Source organism: Oncorhynchus keta, unplaced genomic scaffold (assembly GCF_023373465.1).
Source record: "Oncorhynchus keta strain PuntledgeMale-10-30-2019 unplaced genomic scaffold, Oket_V2 Un_scaffold_20273_pilon_pilon, whole genome shotgun sequence".
Classification (NCBI taxonomy): Eukaryota; Metazoa; Chordata; class Actinopteri; order Salmoniformes; family Salmonidae; genus Oncorhynchus; species Oncorhynchus keta.
The window spans coordinates 4,266-27,500 of record NW_026290856.1 but is presented as its reverse complement, the minus strand read 5'-3'; the positions used below and the strand labels follow the sequence as shown (position 1 = coordinate 27,500).

Here is a 23,235-nt window from a genome sequence, read left to right as displayed (position 1 = left end):
CACCCCAACCACTGCTAACAGTCTTTATGAGCTCCCCTGTGGGGTCCCACCCCAACCACTGCTAACCAGTCTTTATGAGCTCCCCTGTGGGGTCCCACCCCAACCACTGCTAACAGTCTTTACTCCGACCCTACAGGAGAGAGAACGGTAGTGGGGTCTGTCTGGACCTCCAGGTGATTGACAACGTGCCGGGAGCCAAGGTGGAGGAGGAGTCAGAAACGCATCACTTCCTGGCTGGGAACCTGTACAAGCCCAGGAGACGGGTACGGCCCTGTCAGCACTGTCACACACACAGACAGATCTCCTTTCCTCCCTGTCCAGTCCTCCCTGTCCTCTTATCTCCTGTCCTCTTATCTCCTCTCCTCTTATCTCCTCTCCTCCCTGTCCTCTCCTCCCTGTCCTCTTATCTCCTCTCCTCTTAACTCCTCTCCTCCCTGTCCTCTCCTCCCTGTCCTCTTATCTCCTCTCCTCCCTGTCCTCTCCTCCCTGTCCTCTTATCTCCTCTCCTCTTAACTCCTCTCCTCCCTGTCCTCTCCTCCCTGTCCTCTTATCTCCTCTCCTCCCTGTCCTCTTATCTCCTCTCCTCCCTGTCCTCTTATCTCCTCTCCTCCCTGTCCTCTTAACTCCTCTCCTCCCTGTCCTCTCCTCCCTGTCCTCTTATGTCCTCTTATCTCCTCTCCTCCCTGTCCTCTTATCTCCTCTCCTCCCTGTCCTATCTATCTCCTCTCCTCCCTGTCCTCGTATCGCCTCTCCTCCCTGTCCTATTATCTCCTCTCCTCCCTGTCCTCTTATCTCCTCTCCTACCTGTCCTCTTATCTCCTCTCCTCCCTGTCCTCTTATCTCCTCTCCTCCCTGTCCTCTTATCTCCTCTCCTCCCTGTCCTCTTATCTCCTCTCCTCCCTGTCCTCTTAACTCCTCTCCTCCCTGTCCTCTCCTCCCTGTCCTCTTATCTCCTCTCCTCCCTGTCCTCTCCTCCCTGTCCTCTTATCTCCTCTCCTCCCTGTCCTCTTATCTCCTCTCCTCCCTGTCCTCTTATCTCCTCTCCTCCCTGTCCTCTTATCTCCTCTCCTCCCTGTCCTCTTATCTCCTCTCCTCCCTGTCCTCTTATCTCCTCTCCTCCCTGTCCTCGTATCGCCTCTCCTCCCTGTCCTCTTATCTCCTCTCCTCCCTGTCCTATTATCTCCTCTCCTCCCTGTCCTCTTATCTCCTCTCCTCCCTGTCCTCTTATCTCCTCTCCTCCCTGTCCTCTTATCTCCTCTCCTCCCTGTCCTCTTATCTCCTCTCCTCCCTGTCCTCTTATCTCCTCTCCTCCCTGTCCTCTTATCTCCTCTCCTCCCTGTCCTCTCCTCCCTGTCCTCTTATCTCCTCTCCTCCCTGTCCTATTATCTCCTCTCCTCCCTGTCCTATTATCTCCTCTCCTCCCTGTCCTCTTATCTCCTCTCCTCCCTGTCCTCTTATCTCCTCTCCTCCCTGTCCTCTTATCTCCTCTCCTCCCTCTCCTCTCCTCTCTGGAACCAATCATATAACTCCCCCCCCCATAGTACCAGTCGGGGATCACTAGCATCAGGACAGAGAGTTCTGCATTGAATAACTACAATATGACTTGCTCTCCCCTCCCCTCCTCTCTCTCTCTCTCTCTCTCTCTCTCTACCTCTCTCTCTCTACCTCTCTCTCTCTCTACCTCTCTCTCTACCCCCCTCTCTCTCTCTCTCTCTCCTCTTATCTCCTCCCTCCCTCTCTCTCTACCCCCTCTCTCTCCCTCCTCCTCTTATCTCCTCTCTCCCTCCTCTCCTCTCCTCCCTCCTCTCTCTCTCTCTCTCTCTCTCTCTCTCTCTCTCTCTCTCTCTCTCTCTCTCTCTCTCTCTCTCCTCTCTCTCTCCTCTCTCTCCCCTCCTCTCTCTCCCCTCCTCTCTCTCTCTCTCCTCTCTCTCTCTCTCTCTCTCTCTCTCTCTCTCTCTCTCTCTCTCTCTCTCTCTCTCTCTCTCTCTCTCTCTCCTCCTCTCTCTCTCTCTCTCTCTCTCCTCTCTCCTCTCTCCCTCTCTCTCCCCTCCTCTCTATCTCTCTCCCCTCCTCTCTCTCTCTCTCTCTCTCTCTCTCTCTCTCTCTCTCTCCTCCTCCTCTCTCCTGTCCTCTCTCCTCTCTCCTCCTCTCTCTCTCTCTCTCTCTCTCTCTCCTCTCTCTCTCCCCCCTCCCTCCTCCCTCCTCTCCTCTCCTCCTCCTCTCTCTCTCTCTCTCCTCTCTCCTCTCCCCTCCTCTCTCTCTCATCCACTCTCCCCCCTCCGTAGTACCAGTCCCACTACAGCAGACACTTCATGACAGTGGGGGACCACGAGCGTCAGGACAGAGAGATCTTCCAGAGAAATATGAAGAGTCGCATGGAGACGTTCAAGACCACCCGACACAAACGCCACAGCCACAAGAAGGACCGCAGCCAGAAAAAGGCAGGGACCCCTAAAAGAAATGATTGGATGTTATTATCTCTGTGTAACTTCAGCAGGGAGCCAGGATAGGGGGAGACTTTAGCATCTCCAAAATAAATGATTGGATGTTATTATCTCTGTGTAACTTCAGCATGGAGCCAGGATAGGGGGAGACTTTAGCTTCTCTAAAATAAATGATTGGATGTTATTATTTCTGTGTAACTTCAGCAGGGAGCCAGGATAGGGGGAGACTTTAGCATCTCTAAAATAAATGATTGGATGTTATTATTTCTGTGTAACTTCAGCAGGGAGCCAGGATAGGGGAAGACTTTAGCTTCTCTAAAATAAAGGATTGGAGAAAGGTTTAACCTCTTGAGACCAAATCAATATTTAATTTTTTAATTTTTTTTATTTAACCTTTATTTATCTAGGCAAGTCAGTTAAGAACAAATTCTTATTTTCAATGACGGCCTACCGGGGAACAGTGGGTTAACTGCCTTGTTCAGGGGCAGAATGGCAGATTTTTTACCTTGTCAGCTCGGGGATTCAATCCAGCAACCTTTTGGTTACTAGTCCAACGCTCTAACCACTAGTCTACCTGCCGTCCCTCCACTCTAACCACTAGACTACCCTGCCTCCCCTCCACTCTAACCATTAGTCTACCTGCCGTCCCTCCACTCTAACCACTAGTCTACCCTGCCACCCCTCCACTCTAACCACTAGTCTACCTGCCGCCCCTCCACTCTAACCACTAGTCTACCCTGCCGTCCCTCCACTCTAACCACTAGTCTACCCTGCCGTCCCTCCACTCTAACCACTAGTCTACCCTGCCGTCCCTCCACTCTAACCACTAGTCTACCCTGCCGTCCCTCCACTCTAACCACTAGTCTACCCTGCCGTCCCTCCACTCTAACCACTAGTCTACCCTGCCGTCCCTCCACTCTAACCACTAGTCTACCCTGCCGTCCCTCCACTCTAACAACTAGTCTACCTGCCGCCCCTCCACTCTAACCACTAGTCTACCTGCCGTCCCTCCACTCTAACCACTAGTCTACCTGCCGCCCCTCCACTCTAACCACTAGTCTACCTGCCTCCCCTCCACTCTAACCACTAGTCTACCTGCCGTCCCTCCACTCTAACCACTAGGCTACCTGCCGTCCCTCCACTCTAACCACTAGTCTACCTGCCGTCCCTCCACTCTAACCACTAGTCTACCTGCCGTCCCTCCACTCTAACCACGAGGCTACCTGCCGTCCCTCCACTCTAACCACTAGGCTACCCTGCCGCCCCCCACTCTAACCACTAGTCTACCTGCCGTCCCTCCACTCTAACCACTAGTCTACCTGCCGTCCCTCCACTCTAACCACTAGTCTACCTGCCGCCCCTCCACTCTAACCACTAGTCTACCTGCCGTCCCTCCACTCTAACCACTAGTCTACCTGCCGCCCCTCCACTCTAACCACTAGTCTACCTGCCGCCCCTCCACTCTAACCACTAGTCTACCTGCCGTCCCTCCACTCTAACCACTAGGCTACCTGCCGCCCCTCCACTCTAACCACTAGTCTACCTGCCTCCCCTCCACTCTAACCACTAGTCTACCTGCCGCCCCTCCACTCTAACCACTAGTCTACCTGCCGCCCCGTCCCTCCACTCTAACCACTAGTCTACCTGCCGCCCCTCCACTCTCACCACTAGTCTACCTGCCGCCCCGTCCCTCCAGTCTTACCACTAGTCTACCTGCCGCCCCTCCACTCTAACCACTAGTCTACCTGCCGTCCCTCCACTCTAACCACTAGTCTACCTGCCGCCCCTCCACTCTAACCACTAGTCTACCTGCCGCCCCTCCACTCTAACCACTAGTCTACCTGCCGTCCCTCCACTCTAACCACTAGTCTACCTGCCTCCCCTCCACTCTAACCACTAGTCTACCTAGTGATCTTTTAATCTGAGCATATGGCACCATATCTTAATGTAGTTCAGGCTAAACTGGGTCTTTTTTGTGTTGTGCTGGGTTGTCTATGTTGGACAGGGTTGGTTGTCCTTCACAGTCTGTGCATAACATCCTATATTCATTTCCTGGAGACTAAGTGTTTCTATTGAGGCTGGGATTTGGCCACGACTTGGCTGTGCTGGGTTGGACTGGGCTGTTTGTCCCTGAGCCTACAGAGGTCAAACGCTTAAGGTCACACATCGACTGGGTTTTAGACAGGGTGGGCTGGGCTCTATACTGGGTTTTAGGCAGGGTGGGCTGGGCTCTATACTGGGTTTTAGGCAGGGTGAGCTGGGTTGTCTGTACTGGGTTTCAGGCAGGGTGGGCTGGGCTCTATACTGTGTTTTAGGCAGGGTGAGCTGGGTTGTCTGTACTGGGTTTCAGGCAGGGTGGGCTGGGCTCTATACTGTGTTTTAGGCAGGGTGAGCTGGGTTGTCTGTACTGGGTTTTAGACAGGGTGGGCTGGGTTGTCTATACTGGGTTTTAGACAGGGTGGGCTGGGTTGTCTATACTGGGTTTCAGGCAGGGTGGGCTGGGTTGTCTATACTGGGTTTTAGGCAGGGTGAACTGGGTTGTCTGTACTGGGTTTCAGGCAGGGTGGGCTGGGCTCTGTACTGGGTTTTAGACAGGGTGGGCTGGGCTCTATACTGGGTTTTAGGCAGGGTGAGCTGGGTTGTCTGTACTGGGTTTCAGGCAGGGTGGGCTGGGCTGTCTGTACTGGGTTTTAGACAGGGTGGGCTGGGCCTTCAACAGTACTGCCAGGGCCTTCAACAGTATAGCCAGGGCCTTCAACAGTATAGCCAGGGCCTTCAACAGTATAGCCAGAGCCTTCAACAGTATAGCCAGGGCCTTCAACGGTATAGCCAGAGCCTTCAACAGTATAGCCAGGGCCTTCAACGGTATAGCCAGAGCCTTCAACAGTATAGCCAGGGCCTTCAACGGTATAGCCAGAGCCTTCAACAGTATAGCCAGGGCCTTCAACAGTATAGCCAGGGCCTTCAACAGTATAGCCAGAGCCTTCAACGGTATAGCCAGGGCCTTCAACGGTATAGCCAGGGCCTTCAACGGTATATCTAGGTCCTTCAACAGTATAGCCAGGGCCTTCAACGGTATAGCCAGGGCCTTCAACGGTATAGCCAGAGCCTTCAACAGTATAGCCAGGGCCTTCAACAGTATAGCCAGGGCCTTCAACAGTATAGCCAGGGCCTTCAACAGTATAGCCAGAGCCTTCAACAGTATAGCCAGGGCCTTCAACGGTATAGCCAGAGCCTTCAACAGTATAGCCAGGGCCTTCAACGGTATATCCAGGTCCTTCAACAGTATAGCCAGGGCCTTCAACGGTACAGCCAGGGCCTTCAACGGTATAGCCAGGGCCTTCAACAGTATAGCCAGGGCCTTCAACAGTATAGCCAGGGCCTTCAACAGTATAGCCAGGGCCTTCAACAGTATAGCCAGTCCTTCAACAGTATAGCCAGTCCTTCAACAGTATAGCCAGGGCCTTCAACAGTATAGCCAGGGCCTTCAAAAGTATAGCCAGTCCTTCAACAGTACAGCCAGGGCCTTCAACAGTATAGCCAGGGCCTTCAAAAGTATAGCCAGTCCTTCAACAGTACAGCCAGGGCCTTCAACAGTATAGCCAGTGCCTTCAACAGTATAGCCAGGGCCTTCAACGGTATAGCCAGGGCCTTCAACAGTATAGCCAGTCCTTCAACAGTATAGCCAGGGCCTTCAACGGTACAGCCAGTGCCTTCAACAGTATAGCCAGGGCCTTCAACAGTATAGCCAGTCCTTCAACAGTAAAGCCAGGGCCTTCAACAGTATAGCCAGTGCCTTCAACAGTATAGCCAGTGCCTTCAACAGTATAGCCAGGGCCTTCAACAGTATAGCCAGGGCCTTCAACAGTATAGCCAGGGCCTTCAACAGTATAGCCAGGGTCTTCAACGGTACAGCCAGGCCCTTCAACAGTATAGCCAGTCCTTCAACAGTATAGCCAGGGCCTTCAACAGTATAGCCAGGGCCTTCAACGGTATAGCCAGGGCCTTCAACGGTACAGCCAGGGCCTTCAACAGTATAGCCAGGGCCTTCAACAGTATAGCCAGGGCCTTCAACAGTATAGCCAGGGCCTTCAACGGTATAGCCAGGGCCTTCAACGGTATAGCCAGGGTCTTGGACCGTTCTCTGTTGCGGATGGGAGAAATAGGAAGTAATCAGAAGTGGGAGGAGCTATAGGAGGATTGCCTTATGGTATTGGCTGGAATGGAATCAAACACATGGAAACAATATGTTTGAATCCGTTTCCATTGATTCCGTTCCAGCCATTACACTGAGCCTGTCCTATAGCTCCTCCCACCAGCCTCCTCTGGAATTAATAATATGGTGTTGGTTTCCTGCGGGTCCTGTCGGGTTTCCTGTGGGTCCTGTCTGGTTTCCTGTGGGTCCTGTCTGGTTTCCTGTGGGTCCTGCCTGGTTTCCTGTGGGTCCTGCCTGGTTTCCTGTGGGTCCTGCCTGGTTTCCTGTGGGTCCTGCCTGGTTTCCTGTGGGTCCTGCCTGGTTTCCTGTGGGTCCTGTCTGGTTTCCTGCGGGTCCTGTCTGGCTTCCTGTGGGTCGTGTCTGGTTTCCTGTGGGTCCTGTCTGGTTTCCTGTGGGTCCTGTCTGGTTTCCTGTGGGTCCTGCCTGGTTTCCTGTGGGTCCTGTCTGGTTTCCTGTGGGTCCTGTCTGGTTACCTGTGGGTCCTGTCTGGTTACCTGTGGGTCCTGTCTGGTTTCCTGTGGGTCCTGTCTGGTTTCCTGTGGCTCCTGTCTGGTTTCCTGTGGCTCCTGTCTGGTTTCCTGTGGGTCCTGTCTGGTTTCCTGTGGGTCCTGTCTGGTTTCCTGTGGGTCCTGTCTGGTTTCCTGTGGGTCCTGTCTGGTTTCCTGTGGGTCCTGTCTGGTTTCCTGTGGGTCCTGGCTGGTTTCCTGTGGGTCCTGTCTGGTTTCCTGTGGGTCCTGCCTGGTTTCCTGTGGGTCCTGCCTGGTTTCCTGTGGGTCCTGCCTGGTTTCCTGTGGGTCCTGTCTGGTTTCCTGTGGCTCCTGTCTGGTTTCCTGTGGCTCCTGTCTGGTTTCCTGTGGCTCCTGTCTGGTTTCCTGTGGCTCCTGTCTGGTTTCCTGTGGCTCCTGTCTGGTTTCCTGTGGCTCCTGTCTGGTTTCCTGTGGCTCCTGTCTGGTTTCCTGTGGGTCCTGTCTGGTTTCCTGTGGGTCCTGCCTGGTTTCCTGTGGGTCCTGCCTGGTTTCCTGTGGGTCCTGCCTGGTTTCCTGTGGGTCCTGCCTGGTTTCCTGTGGGTCCTGCCTGGTTTCCTGTGGGTCCTGCCTGGTTTCCTGTGGGTCCTGTCTGGTTTCCTGTGGGTCCTGTCTGGTTTCCTGTGGGTCCTGTCTGGTTTCCTGTGGGTCCTGGCTGGTTTCCTGTGGGTCCTGGCTGGTTTCCTGTGGGTCTTGCCTGGTTTCCTGTGGGTCCTGCCTGGTTTCCTGTGGGTCCTGCCTGGTTTCCTGTGGGTCCTGTCTGGTTTCCTGTGGCTCCTGTCTGGTTTCCTGTGGCTCCTGTCTGGTTTCCTGTGGCTCCTGTCTGGTTTCCTGTGGCTCCTGTCTGGTTTCCTGTGGCTCCTGTCTGGTTTCCTGTGGCTCCTGTCTGGTTTCCTGTGGGTCCTGTCTGGTTTCCTGTGGGTCCTGCCTGGCTTCCTGTGGGTCCTGCCTGGTTTCCTGCGGGTCCTGCCTGGTTTCCTGTGGGTCCTGCCGGGTTTCCTGTGGGTCCTGCCTGGTTTCCTGTGGGTCCTGCCTGGTTTCCTGTGGGTCCTGCCTGGTTTCCTGTGGGTCCTGCCTGGTTTCCTGTGGGTCCTGCCTGGTTTCCTGTGGGTCTTGCCTGCTTTCCTGCGGGTCCTGCCTGGTTTCCTGTGGGTCCTGCCTGCTTTCCTGCGGGTCCTGCCTGGTTTCCTGCGGGTCCTGCCTACTTTCCTGCGGGTCCTGTCTGGTTTCCTGCGGGTCCTGTCTGGTTTCCTGCGGGTCCTGCCTACTTTCCTGCGGGTCCTGTCTGGTTTCCTGCGGGTCCTGTCTGGTTTCCTGCGGGTCCTGTCTGGTTTCCTGCGGGTCCTGCCTGGTTTCCTGCGGGTCCTGCCGGGTTTCCTGTGGGTCCTGCCTGGTTTCCTGCGGGTCCTGCCTGGTTTCCTGCGGGTCCTGCCTGGTTTCCTGCGGGTCCTGCCTGGTTTCCTGCGGGTCCTGCCTGGTTTCCTGTGGGTCCTGCCTGGTTTCCTGTGGGTCCTGCCTGGTTTCCTGCGGGTCCTGCCTGGTTTCCTGTGGGTCCTGTCTGGTTTCCTGTGGGTCCTGTCTGGTTACCTGTGGGTCCTGTCTGGTTTCCTGCGGGTCCTGCCTGGTTTCCTGTGGGTCCTGCCTGGTTTCCTGCGGGTCCTGCCTGGTTTCCTGCGGGTCCTGCCTGGTTTCCTGCGGGTCCTGTCTGGTTTCCTGCGGGTCCTGCCTGGTTTCCTGCGGGTCCTGCCTGGTTTCCTGCGGGTCCTGCCTGGTTTCCTGCGGGTCCTGTCTGGTTTCCTGCGGGTCCTGCCTGGTTTCCTGCGGGTCCTGTCTGGTTTCCTGCGGGTCCTGCCTGGTTTCCTGCGGGTCCTGTCTGGTTTCCTGCGGGTCCTGCCTGGTTTCCTGCGGGTCCTGCCTGCTTTCCTGCGGGTCCTGCCTGCTTTCCTGCGGGTCCTGTCTGGTTTCCTGCGGGTCCTGCCTGGTTTCCTGCGGGTCCTGCCTGGTTTCCTGCGGGTCCTGTCTGGTTTCCTGCGGGTCCTGTCTGGTTTCCTGCGGGTCCTGTCTGGTGTCCTGCGGGTCCTGCCTGGTTTCCTGCGGGTCCTGCCTGGTTTCCTGCGGGTCCTGTCTGGTTTCCTGCGGGTCCTGTCTGGTTTCCTGCGGGTCCTGCCTGGTTTCCTGCGGGTCCTGCCTGGTTTCCTGCGGGTCCTGTCTGGTTTCCTGCGGGTCCTGTCTGGTTTCCTGCGGGTCCTGTCTGGTTTCCTGCGGGTCCTGTCTGGTTTCCTGTGGGTCCTGTCTGGTTTCCTGCGGGTCCTGCCTGGTTTCCTGCGGGTCCTGCCTGTAATAGACATTCTAACGGGTGTTTTCTCTCCCTCCTACAGCGGAGAGGATCAGATGTTAAAGAACAGGACCACAACGACAAACCTCGACGGAACGTCAGCTGGCAGGACAAAGGTGAGTCACTCCCTTAAACACACTGGAAATGGAGTCAGGCCTCAGTGATTTCAATAGCATTCCTTCATAACCTGTGTGCCCAGTTCTCACTCGCTCAAACTATTTCTGTGGGTTCTGGAATCCAGGGCAACGTTCCAATATCCACACTAGTACATTATCTAGGATGCTCAGGCATGACATTGGTTCACACTAGGTAGTATGTAAGTGTGGACACTGGGACAGAGCATAGCAGTTGGTTGTAAAAATAAAAGATAGTTGCTATCATTGATCATGATTGGTATTGTTCATGTGTCTACGATGCCCCCTTCGATCCTATGGTGGTGCATTGTGGGTACTGTAGTGTTCATGTGTCTGTGATGCCCCCTCAGATCCTGTGGTGGTGCATTGTGGGTACTGTAGTGTTCATGTGTCTGTGATGCCCCCTCAGATCCTGTGGTGGTGCATTGTGGTTACTGTAGTGTTCATGTGTCTGTGATGCCCCCTCAGATCCTGTGGTGGTGCATTGTGGGTACTGTAGTGTTCATGTGTCTGTGATGCCCCCTCAGATCCTGTGGTGGTGCATTGTGGTTACTGTAGTGTTCATGTGTCTGTGATGCCCCCTCAGATCCTGTGGTGGTGCATTGTGGGTACTGTAGTGTTCATGTGTCTGTGATGCCCCCTCAGATCCTGTGGTGGTGCATTGTGGGTACTGTAGTGTTCATGTGTCTGTGATGCCCCCTCAGATCCTGTGGTGGTGCATTGTGGTTACTGTAGTGTTCATGTGTCTGTGATGCCCCCTCAGATCCTGTGGTGGTGCATTGTGGGTACTGTAGTGTTCATGTGTCTGTGATGCCCCCTCAGATCCTGTGGTGGTGCATTGTGGGTACTGTAGTGTTCATGTGTCTGTGATGCCCCCTCAGATCCTGTGGTGGTGCATTGTGGGTACTGTAGTGTTCATGTGTCTGTGATGCCCCCTCAGATCCTGTGGTGGTGCCAGTGGAGTCTGAGGATGAGAAGGGGGAACACTTGGAGCCCGAGAAGGAGGAGGACGTTGGCATCACCTTTGTGGCTCGAAAGGTTCCAGACACGCCCAAAGAACGACCCAAATCTGGTAAGGACACATTGACACAGGAGAGACTAGAAACCTGAGAAAATGGCCTGGTGTCCCTGTCTAAATACTGTACTAATACAGAATCCTGACTGTATTCTCCTCTGTCTGACCTGTGTCCTGTCTCAGTCCCGGCTGGTCTGGAGGTGTGTCAGAGCCCCTCCGTGGCCCCGCCCTCCCCCACCTGCAGTGAGAGGAACCTGCCCTGGAAGGGCGGCATCGGAACCCTGCCGGTGTGTGTTTCCATGGAGGCTACTAAAATCATCCCCATAGACCTGCAGCAGGCGTGGAACCAGAGCATCTCCTCCTTAGAGAGCCTGTCCTCTCCGCCGGGCCCCGTAGAGCCCTTACACCCCCGCGTCAGCGCCCTCTCCAGGCTGGGAGGGCAGCGTCCTGTCTCATACTCTGGTAGTGGAGTTAGTGGCTCTGGTTTTGGATCCAGAGGGGCTGGGTCAATAGTGGCTCAGGGCATCGCTCGGTTTGAGTTTCCTCCAGGAGGAGAGGAGAAGGAGGAGGAGGAAGCCTTGTCTGATCAGGAGCAGGAGCTGCAGCCCCTCATGTCATCCTCTGTGAGGCCCCCTGGCCCCCCGCCCCCTCCCCCCCTGGCCCAGGGTCTAGGGCGGAGGAGGAACCCCTGTGTGTACCTGAGGAGCCTGGTCACAGCGCCCCCTCCTGGCAGTGAGCCGCTGGCGCGCAGCAGAGGGCCCACTCAGCTTTAATAGCTCCAACCACATCTCTGGTGTTGCCCCGGCGACGCAGATCTAGGATCAGCTTACTCAACCATGTCCCTAACCAATACCTACTAGGGAGAACAACACAAGACTGATTTCAAATCAGCTTTTATGGGCAATCACGTCCCTCACTGCCTCACACACTCAACAACAGAACAGACACCCAACCACACACACACACACACACAGCTCAGGCCGTCCAACCCCCTCAGCTCTGCTACTTCTCCTTCCAGACGACGAGTCTTCATCTCCTTCAATAACTCTGGATCCACCATCTCTATAGATTCAGACACACACACACACACACACACACACACACACACACACACACACACACACACACACACACACACACACACACACACACACACACACACACACACACACACACACACAGGATGTTGGACTAATACAGCGATGATGATATTGAGGAAGTATAATGAGCATCCCATAATGAGCACCCTATTCCCTATATAGTGCACTACTTTTGACCAGGGCCCCAATAGGGAATAGGGTGCTATTTGGGACGAAGGCTGAGAGTTTTGATGTGGCAGCTGGCACAGTCACATATAGACAGACACAGTGCATTGTGGTCCAGGGTTGGGGCCACCCGTCCATGTGGTAAAACAATACCAGTTTCCAGAGAGAGTGTTGTTGATTGATGACCAGATCCTGGTCCCTGATTGGTTCTACCCCCCCCCCCTCCCTGCAGGGGTCGAGGTTCTGCCCAGTCTGTTTCATACACTTGAATATAAGGCAATGTCAAGATGTAAAAGCCGATTTGGGAAATATATCTGTCTACAGCCGGACGGCCACATTACCCATCTAACATCAAACACTCCATTCAACCCCCAGTCCTCTCCTCTCCTCTCCTCTCCTCTCCTCTCCTCTCCTCTCCTCTCCTCTCCCCTTCTCTCCTCTCCTCTCCCCTCCTCTCCTCTCCTCCTCTCCCTCCTCCTCTCCTCCTCCTCTCCTCTCCTCTCCTCTCCTCCTCCCCCTCCTCTCCTCTCCTCTCCTCCCCTCCCCCTCTCCTCCTCCTCCCCTCTCCCTCTCCTCTCCTCCTCCCTCTCCTCCTCCTCTCCTCTCCTCTCCTCCTCTCCTCTCCTCTCCTCTCCCTCTCCTCTCCCCTTCTCTCCTCTCCTCTCCTCCTCCCCGACCCACAAGAAAAGAGAGAGAGAAAACATTTGTCCTGCCTAACAGCTTCACTTATATAATATAATATATATATATATATATACTTATTTTTCCAGGCTGTATCACAGCGGTCTAAGGTACTACATACCCTGGTTCCATTCCAGGCTGTATCACAGCGGTCTATGACACTGCATCTCAGTGCTAGAGGCGTCACTACAGACACTGGTTCGATTCCAGGCTGTATCACAGCGGTCTATGACACTGCATCTCAGTGCTAGAGGCGTCACTACAGACACTGGTTCGATTCCAGGCTGTATCGCAGCGGTCTATGACACTGCATCTCAGTGCTAGAGGCGTCACTACAGACACTGGTTCGATTCCAGGCTGTATCGCAGCGGTCTATGACACTGCATCTCAGTGCTAGAGGCGTCACTACAGACACTGGTTCGATTCCAGGCTGTATCGCAGCGGTCTATGACACTGCATCTCAGTGCTAGAGGCGTCACTACAGACACTGGTTCGATTCCAGGCTGTATCGCAGCGGTCTAAGGCCCTGCATTTCAGTGCTAGAGGCGTCACTACAGACACTGGTTCGATTCCAGGCTGTATCGCAGCGGTCTAAGGCCCTGCATTTCAGTGCTAGAGGCGTCACTACAGACACTGGTTCGATTCCAGGCTGTATCGCAGCGGTCTAAGGCCCTGCATTTCAGTGCTAGAGGCGTCACTACAGACACTGGTTCGATTCCAGGCTGTATCGCAGCGGTCTAAGGCCCTGCATTTCAGTGCTAGAGGCGTCACTACAGACACTGGTTCGATTCCAGGCTGTATCTTTGCGTCTTTGTATATAAGATTTTGTACTTAACTGATTTTCCTAGTTAAATCAAGGTTACACACATAATTCCAGCTTAACCTGAAGCCCTGCCGCACCATTGTGTCAGAGGAACCTGCAGACACCCGTCCCACCACAAGGAGTCGCTAGAGTGCGATGAGCCAAGTAAAGCCCCACCGGCCAAACCCTCCCGTAACCCGGACGATGCTGGGCCAATTGTGTGCCGTCCTATGGGACTCCTGGACCCGGGATTGAACCCGGGTCTGTAGTAACACCTCTAGCACTGCAGTGCCCTAGACCGCTGCTGCCACTCGGGAGAGGGAGGTAGAGGGAGGGAGGGAGGTGGAGGGAGGTGGAGGGAGGTGGAGGGAGGTGGAGGGAGGTGGAGGGAGGGGAGGGAGAGAGAGGTAGAGAGAGAGAGGAGAGGTAGAGAGAGGAGGGAGGTAGAGAGAGGGGGAGGTAGAGAGAGAGAGGGAGGTAGAGAGAGAGAGGGAGGTAGAGAGAGAGAGGGAGGTAGAGAGAGAGAGGGAGGTAGAGAGAGAGAGAGGGAGGTAGAGAGGGAGAGAGAGAGAGGGAGGTAGGGAGAGAGAGAGAGAGGGAGGTAGAGAGAGGGGGAGGTAGAGAGAGAGAGGTAGAGAGAGAGAGAGGGAGGGAGAGAGAGAGAGAGGTAGAGAGAGAGAGAGAGGTAGAGAGAGAGGGAGGTAGAGAGAGATAGAGAGAGGGAGGTAGAGAGAGATAGAGAGAGGGAGGTAAAGAGAGAGAGAGAGAGGGAGGTAGAGAGAGAGAGAGAGAGGGAGGTAGAGAGAGAGAGAGGGAGGGAGGTAGAGAGAGGGAGGTAGAGAGAGAGAGAGAGGTAGAGAGAGAGAGGGAGGTAGAGAGAGAGGGGGAGGTAGAGAGAGAGGGGAGGTAGAGAGAGAGAGAGAGGGAGGGAGGTAGGTAGAGAGGTAGAGAGGGGAGGTAGAGAGAGGGAGGTAGAGAGAGAGAAAGAGGGAGGTAGAGAGAGAAAGAGGGAGGTAGAGAGAGAGAGAGAGAGAGAGGTAGAGAGAGAGAGAGGAGGGAGGTAGAGAGAGAGAGAGAGAGGTAGAGAGAGGTAGAGAGAGGTAGAGAGAGAGAGGTAGAGAGAGAGAGAGAGGGGAGGTAGAGAGAGAGGAGGTAGAGAGAGTAGAGAGAGAGAGGGAGGTAGAGAGAGAGAGAGGGAGGTAGAGAGAGAGAGAGAGGAGGTAGAGAGAGAGAGAGAGGGAGGTAGAGGTAGAGGTAGAGAGAGAGAGAGAGAGAGAGAGAGAGACCTCAGGAAGCCCAGGGGGGGAGACACAGTATTGAATATGATGTATATTTAACCCACTAGTCCATGCGACAGGTCGTAGTTCCTGATGATATTCCTCAGGGAGGACTTTCTCTGTTTCTCTCATCATGTACAGTCAGAGCAGGTTAATCACAGCCTGCCTCCTAATTGGCACCCCTAACCCCTACATAGTGCACTACTATAGGGCATATGGGGCTCTGGTCAAAAGTAGTGCACTACTATAGGGCTCTGGTCAAAAGTAGTGCACTACTATGGGGCTCTGGTCAAAAGTAGTGCACTACTATAGGGCCTATGGGGCTCTGGTCAAACGTAGTGCACTACTATAGGGCTCTGGTCAAAAGTAGTGCACTATATTGGCAATAGGGAATGTGATTTGGGAAATAACCCCTAAGAATCGCCCCCTTAGTGACTTTAAACAGCACTTCATCTTTCAATCCCTCTCTCTGCCTGTCCTTTATGGCCTGTGTCAACCCAATGCAGCCGTATGTTAAGACTAAACACCTATAACCTTGGTTTTTAAACATGTATTTATCAATGCTTCTCTTATATAAAAATTACAGAAGACATTTTCTTTGTAAAAATACAAATAAAAATAAAGAAAATTTAAAAAAAAACTTTGCCGAGCTTCAGAAGAATTGTTTTATTTATAAATGACCAAAGTTTGTAGAAGAGTTCAAGTCACCGTTTCCTTTTGGATGTGATGACATCATCCATTGCCTCAGTCTGTTGTGTATTCTACTGTAACTGTTACGAAGGTGACACACACACACACACACACACACACACACACACACACACACACACACACACACACACACACACACACACACACACACACACACACACACACACACACACACACACACACACAGTGTCGTATCTAATCTGATATAGAAACCAGTATGATGTGATGACATCATCCATTGCCTCAGTCTGTTGTGTATTCTACTGTAACTATTACTTCAGAGGGGAACGTGATGATTTAGGGTTTAATCTGCTTTCGTTTGTTGTGTAAAGCGAGTGGACAGTTGTCAAAGGTGACACACACACACACACACACACACACACACACACACACACACACACACACACACACACACACACACACACACACACACACACACACACACACACACACACACACACACACACACACACACATAGTAGAAACCAGTATGCTGTTCTGTGAGAGTTCCCTACCACCTCCTCTCCTATCATATAGTAGAAACCAGTATGCTGTTCTGTGAGAGTTCCCTACCACCTCCTCTCCTATCATATAGTAGAAACCAGTATGCTGTTCTGTGAGAGTTCCCTACCACCTCCTCTCCTATCATATAGTAGAAACCAGTATGCTGTTCTGTGAGAGTTCCCTACCACCTCCTCTCCTATCATATAGTAGAAACCAGTATGCTGTTCTGTGAGAGTTCCCTACCACCTCCTCTCCTATCATATAGTAGAAACCAGTATGCTGTTCTGTGAGAGTTCCCTACCACCTCCTCTCCTATCTCATCGCCTTGTTATCCCGGTAGAGACACAACATTATCACCCCTCCTGTGTTTTACCTTGTCCAATATCTTAACACACGCCGATCATTTAATAATGCATTCAGATGAGATAAACACTCTGTTATATTCTGTATTTATTTAGTTGTTTTAATGATAAATTAGTTCAATGTATAATACATGTTTTTTTTTGTGTGCCAAAGATTCACATGAAATGTTAATTTAAAGCCCGAGTTCATTGATACTGGGTCTATAATGTGGCGACGTAAACAATCAGTTTTCCCTAACAAATAAATACCTATAGTTCTGCCCTCCATACTGTCCTTAGAGAGGACAATCCAGACCCTTGACTAGTGTGGTACCAGCTGCTTGCCTCATGACTAGTGTGGTACCAACTGCTTGCCTCATAACCCTTGACTAGTGTGGTACCAACTGCTTGCCTCATGACTAGTGTGGTACCAGCTGCTTGCCTCATGACTAGTGTGGTACCAGCTGCTTGCCTCATGACTAGTGTGGTACCAACTGCTTGCCTCATGACTAGTATGGTACCAACTGCTTGCCTCATGACTAGTGTGGTACCAGCTGCTTGCCTCATAACCCTTGACTAGTGTGGTACCAGCTGCTTGCCTCATAACCCTTGACTAGTGTGGTACCAGCTGCTTGCCTCATGACTAGTGTGGTACCAGCTGCTTGCCTCATAACCCTTGACTAGTGTGGTACCAGCTGCTTGCCTCATGACTAGTGTGGTACCAACTGCTTGCCTCATAACCCTTGACTAGTGTGGTACCAGCTGCTTGCCTCATGACTAGTGTGGTACCAGCTGCTTGCCTCATGACTAGTGTGGTACCAACTGCTTGCCTCATAACCCTTGACTAGTGTGGTACCAGCTGCTTGCCTCATAACCCTTGACTAGTGTGGTACCAACTGCTTGCCTCATGACTAGTGTGGTACCAGCTGCTTGCCTCATAACCCTTGACTAGTGTGGTACCAGCTGCTTGCCTCATAACCCTTGACTAGTGTGGTACCAGCTGCTTGCCTCATAACCCTAGTGTGGTACCAGCTGCTTGCCTCATAACCCTTGACTAGTGTGGTACCAGCTGCTTGCCTCATAACCCTTGACTAGTGTGGTACCAGCTGCTTGCCTCATAACCCTTGACTAGTGTGGTACCAGCTGCTTGCCTCATAACCCTTGACTAGTGTGGTACCAGCTGCTTGCCTCATAACCCTTGACTAGTGTGGTACCAGCTGCTTGCCTCATAACCCTTGACTAGTGTGGTACCAGCTGCTTGCCTCATAACCCTAGTGTGGTACCAGCTGCTTGCCTCATAACCCTTGACTAGTGTGGTACCAGCTGCTTGCCTCATAACCCTTGACTAGTGTGGTACCAGCTGCTTGCCTCATAACCCTTGACTAGTGTGGCACCAGCTGCTTGCCTCATAACCCTTGACTAGTGTGGTACCAGCTGCTTGCCTCATAACCCTTGACTAGTGTGGCACCAGCTGCTTGCCTCATAACCCTTGACTAGTGTGGTACCAGCTGCTTGCCTCATAACCCTTGACTAGTGTGGTACCAGCTGCTTGCCTCATAACCCTTGACTAGTGTGGTACCAGCTGCTTGCCTCATAACCCTTGACTAGTGTGGTACCAGCTGCTTGCCTCATAACCCTTGACTAGTGTGGTACCAGCTGCTTGCCTCATAACCCTTGACTAGTGTGGTACCAGCTGCTTGCCTCATAACCCTTGACTAGTGTGGTACCAGCTGCTTGCCTCATAACCCTTGACTAGTGTGGTACCAGCTGCTTGCCTGGAACACCGAGTGCAGCTGAACATAGTTTTATTTGAGCTGCTTGAGCTGCTTGTCAACGTTGTTGTTTTAAGTTATTATGCTCTCTGTCACTGAAACCGTTCTGATCTCTAACTCTCACAACACGACATAGGACATGTTCTGAAGTCCTTTTCTTTTTTAGGACTATTGTTTTTTACTTTGAAACGATGATTTAGTTTTTATCTGAGATTTGACAGGTTGTTGTATTAAATTACACATATTTGTGCCAAAATGTTACCTTTGGCTCTTGCCCAGAAACAAAGTGAATAAATTATAAAGTGAATAAATTATAAAGTGAATAAATTATAAAGTGAATAAATTATAAAGTGTATTTTTTCTGAATGAATACCTGTTGGTCACGTGCTTTTATTTCTATATCTCTAAATTTCACTCTGAAGGACACTGAGGATGCTGTCGTTCTGCCCCCTGAACAAGGCAGTTAACCCACTGTTCCTCGGTAGGCCGTCATTGAAAATAAGAATTTGTTCTTTAACTGACTTGCCTAGTTAAATAAAGGATAAAATAAATAAATATCAGCTCTGTCAATACACAGACAGAAGTCATTAACAATAAGAATCATGTCAGCGGGTTCGGCTTCCCCCCCCTCACCTCTGAAGTGGGGCACGTCCTGCCTTTCGAAGAAGGGTGTCTGGCACATTCAGAGGCTTGTTGTAGTCCCAAATGGCACCCTGTTCCCTATATAGTGCACTACTTTAGACCAGAACCCTATGGCACCCTATTCCCTATATAAACCCAATGGCACCCTGTTCTCTATATAGGGAGGAGGGTGCCATAGGGTTCTGGTTTAAAGTAGTGCCCTATATAGGGAATAGGGTGCCATAGGGTTCTGGTCTAAAGTAGTGCACTATATAGGGAATAGGGTGCCATTTGGGGTACATGTCACTGTAGAGAACACAAGAAGTATTTTCATCCTGAATTTCACTCTGTCATATTCAGTCCAACAGAACGGTCAGGGGACATGTATTTGACCTAGCAACAGTATGTCCAACAGAACGGTCAGGGGACATGTATTTGACCTAGCAACAGTATGTCCAACAGAACGGTCAGGGGACATGTATTTGACCTAGCAACAGTATGTCCAACAGAACGGTCAGGGGACATGTATTTGACCTAGCTACAGTATGTCCAACAGAACGGTCAGGGGACATGTATTTGACCTAGCAACAGTATGTCCAACAGAACGGTCCGGGGGACATGTATTTGACCTAGCAACAGTATGTCCAACAGAACGGTCAGGGGACATGTATTTGACCTAGCAACAGTATGTCCAACAGAACGGTCAGGGGACATGTATTTGACCTAGCTACAGTATGTCCAACAGAACGGTCGGGGGGACATGTATTTGGCCTAGCAACAGTATGTCCAACAGAACGGTCGGGGGGACATGTATTTGGCCTAGCAACAGTATGTCCAACAGAACGGTCAGGGGACATGTATTTGGCCTAGCTACAGTATGTCCAACTGAACGGTCGGGGGGACATGTATTTGGCCTAGCTACAGTATGTCCAACAGAACGGTCAGGGGACATGTATTTGGCCTAGCTACAGTATGTCCAACTGAACGGTCGGGGGGACATGTATTTGGCCTAGCTACAGTATGTCCAACTGAACGGTCGGGGGGACATGTATTTGGCCTAGCTACAGTATGTCCAACTGAACGGTCGGGGGGACATGTATTTGGCCTAGCTACAGTCCAGTCCAACAGAACGGTCGGGGGACATGTATTTGACCTAGCAACAGTATGTCCAACAGAACGGTCGGGGGACATGTATTTGGCCTAGCAACAGAACGGTCGGGAGACATGTATTTGACCTAGCAACAGTATGTCCAACAGAACGGTCAGGGGACATGTATTTGACCTAGCAACAGTATGTCCAACAGAACGGTCAGGGGACATGTATTTGACCTAGCAACAGTATGTCCAACAGAACGGTCAGGGGACATGTATTTGGCCTAGCAACAGTATGTCCAACTGAACGGGGGACATGTATTTGACCTAGCAACAGGGAACATGTATTTGACCTAGCAACAGTATGTCAACACGAACGGTCGGGGGACATGTATTTGACCTAGCAACAGTATGTCCAACAGAACGGTCAGGGGACATGTATTTGACCTAGCAACAGTATGTCCAACAGAACGGTCAGGGGGACATGTATTTGACCTAGCTACAGTATGTCCAACAGAACGGTCAGGGGACATGTATTTGACCTAGCAACAGTATGTCCAACAGAACGGTCCGGGGACATGTATTTGACCTAGCAACAGTATGTCCAACAGAACGGTCAGGGGACATGTATTTGACCTAGCTACAGTATGTCCAACAGAACGGTCGGGGACATGTATTTGACCTAGCAACAGTATGTCCAACAGAACGGTCAGGGGACATGTATTTGACCTAGCTACAGTATGTCCAACAGAACGGTCGGGGGACATGTATTTGACCTAGCAACAGTATGTCCAACAGAACGGTCAGGGGGACATGTATTTGACCTAGCTACAGTATGTCCAACAGAACGGTCGGGGGACATGTATTTGACCTAGCTACAGTATGTCCAACAGAACGGTCGGGGGACATGTATTTGACCTAGCTACAGTATGTCCAACCTGGTCTAGAGACCACGCTTGCACTGAGTCATTCACACGTGTCTAGTCCAATTAAAACCGTGTAGACTCAATCAGCATGTCTAAACAGTAACCAATCACACGCTTGCATCACTCCACAAGCTACGGGTAGTCACTAGTTAACACAGTCACAAAGTCATAAACCCCGCCCATTTCTACAAATTATCTAATTAAAATCGGATTTTTTTTTTACCTAACCTTAACCACAATGATAACTTTATGCCTAACCCTAAATTAAGACCAAAAATATATATTTTTGTTTTGTTATCATATCATTTTTTTGCGATGTATCTGACTTTGTGGCTGTGTTATCTAGTGGAAACCAGCCACTAGCTACATAGCAACTCTGTGGACAGATGTTGGAGATTCACTGGTAAGTTTATAAAGTTAGATTTGTAGCCCGTTAAAAGGTCAAATAATGTTAGTAATTGTGCAGTGTAACTTTTAGGGTTTTGTTAAAGGTTCTTTTGAGAGTTTTTATTCCCAATATTTGACACTATAACCAACGTTGCTCCTGACAACGATCCTAATTTAGCTTTGAGAATATCTAGCTAGTTAAAGTTAGCTGTTAGCATGCTAGCCAGCCTCATGCTAGGAAGGCATTTGGGGCCAGTTTGCTTCGGGACACAACATCTGGGGTCTTGTGTAATGGTTTGACAGCAAACCAATAAGTTACACAGACTCAAGCTAGAGTCAGGCAATGTTAGTTAGCTAATGTTAGCTAAACATGACAATGTTTATGTAGTTCTTTAGCTAATGGTCATGCTAAACATGACCCCTTACAATGTTTATGTTTCTACCTTAGCTACATGGTCAGCTCAAACATGACCCTTGCATCAAAATGTTTATGTTTCTACCTAGCTAATGTTAGCTAAACATGACCCCATATAGTGTTTATGTTTCTACCTCGTTAATGGTCAGCTAAACATGACCCCATATAGTGTTTATGTTTCTAACTAGCTAATGTCAGCCCCCCAACTCATTTTATATTCTATCGTCATTAAAACATTTTTTTGAGGTGAAAGCTAAGTTACAGTTTATTGCTGAAACATGTATTTCTCTGTTAGTGGGGCCGAGCAGAGAGAGGATGGGGAAAGGATCTAGCAAGGTATTTGACAAGAGTCTTTTGAGGTAATTATTTAAGCGATCGTGTGCCCAGAGAAGCTGGTGTTTAGGAGGATATATTGGCACAGGTGTTGTTGGTATCGGGCTGGCAAACCATGCCAATACATCTCCCAAACACCGGCTTCGATTTTCTTTAAAAACGTTTATTAATTAATTAATGTATTCATGCTCTTTCATCCTTCCACAAGATATAGTCCCGAGTCAAATCCAGGGTTGCTACCCAAACCGGCTGGTCGTTTGTTCTGTCGGCTTGTTGCCAGAGACGCGACCCAGTCGCTCAGTCTTTTGGTTCTGTATCTATGGACCCGACCCAGTCGCTCAGTCTTTTGGTTCTGTATCTATGGACCCGACCCAGTCGCTCAGTCTTTTGGTTCTGTATCTATGGACCCGACCCAGTCGCTCAGTCTTTTGGTTCTGTATCTATGGACCCGACCCAGTCGCTCAGTCTTTTGGTTCTGTATCTATGGACCCGACCCAGTCGCTCAGTCTTTTGGTTCTGTATCTATGGACGCGACCCAGTCGCTCAGTCGTTTGGTTCTGTATCTATGGACGCGACCCAGTCGTTCAGTCTTTTGGTTCTGTATCTATGGACGCGACCCAGTCGTTCAGTCTTTTGGTTCTGTATCTATGGACGCGACCCAGTCGCTCAGTCTTTTGGTTCTGTATCTATGGACGCGACCCAGTCGCTCAGTCTTTTGGTTCTGTATCTATGGACGCGACCCAGTCGTTCAGTCTTTTGGTTTTGTATCTATGGACGCGACCCAGTCGTTTAGTCTTTTGGTTCTGTATCTATGGACGCGACCCAGTCGTTCAGTCTTTTGGTTCTGTATCTATGGACGCGACCCAGTCGTTCAGTCTTTTGGTTCTGTATCTATGGACGCGACCCAGTCGTTTAGTCTTTTGGTTCTGTATCTATGGACGCGACCCAGTCGCTCAGTCTTTTGGTTCTGTATCTATGGACCCGACCCAGTCGCTCAGTCTTTTGGTTCTGTATCTATGGACCCGACCCAGTCGCTCAGTCTTTTGGTTCTGTATCTATGGACGCGACCCAGTCGCTCAGTCGTTTGGTTCTGTATCTATGGACGCGACCCAGTCGCTCAGTCGTTTGGTTCTGTATCTATGGACGCGACCCAGTCGCTCAGTCTTTTGGTTCTGTATCTATGGACGCGACCCAGTCGCTCAGTCTTTTGGTTCTGTATCTATGGACGCGACCCAGTCGCTCAGTCTTTTGGTTCTGTATCTATGGACGCGACCCAGTCGTTCAGTCTTTTGGTTCTGTATCTATGGACCCGACCCAGTCGTTCAGTCTTTTGGTTCTGTATCTATGGACGCGACCCAGTCGTTCAGTCCTTTGGTTCTGTATCTATAGACCTGACCCAGTCGTTCAGTCTTTTGGTTCTGTATCTATGGACCCGACCCA

The 23,235-nt window shown here is 51.2% G+C and overlaps 1 protein-coding gene and 1 long non-coding RNA gene across 2 annotated transcripts in view; one reads left to right on the top strand and one right to left on the bottom strand.

The window, feature by feature from the left end:
• The window catches only part of LOC127928046 (sodium/hydrogen exchanger 5-like), a 113,040-nt gene extending 100,642 nt beyond the window's left edge, over positions 1 to 12,398 (top strand). The window contains 5 exon segments of the mRNA XM_052514947.1: positions 137 to 263; positions 2,286 to 2,441; positions 9,563 to 9,635; positions 10,594 to 10,725; positions 10,852 to 12,398. Of these exon segments, the coding sequence (XP_052370907.1) occupies positions 137 to 263; positions 2,286 to 2,441; positions 9,563 to 9,635; positions 10,594 to 10,725; positions 10,852 to 11,441 (1,078 nt within the window). The 3' untranslated portion in view covers positions 11,442 to 12,398.
• LOC127928048 (uncharacterized) lies at positions 3,550 to 4,668 on the bottom strand. Its single transcript, XR_008130138.1, has 3 exons — positions 4,350 to 4,668; positions 3,732 to 3,891; positions 3,550 to 3,635 (listed from the first exon to the last, which is right to left on the bottom strand). It is a non-coding gene; the product is annotated as an uncharacterized LOC127928048 (long non-coding RNA).
• Positions 12,399 to 23,235: the final 10,837 nt, after the last annotated feature.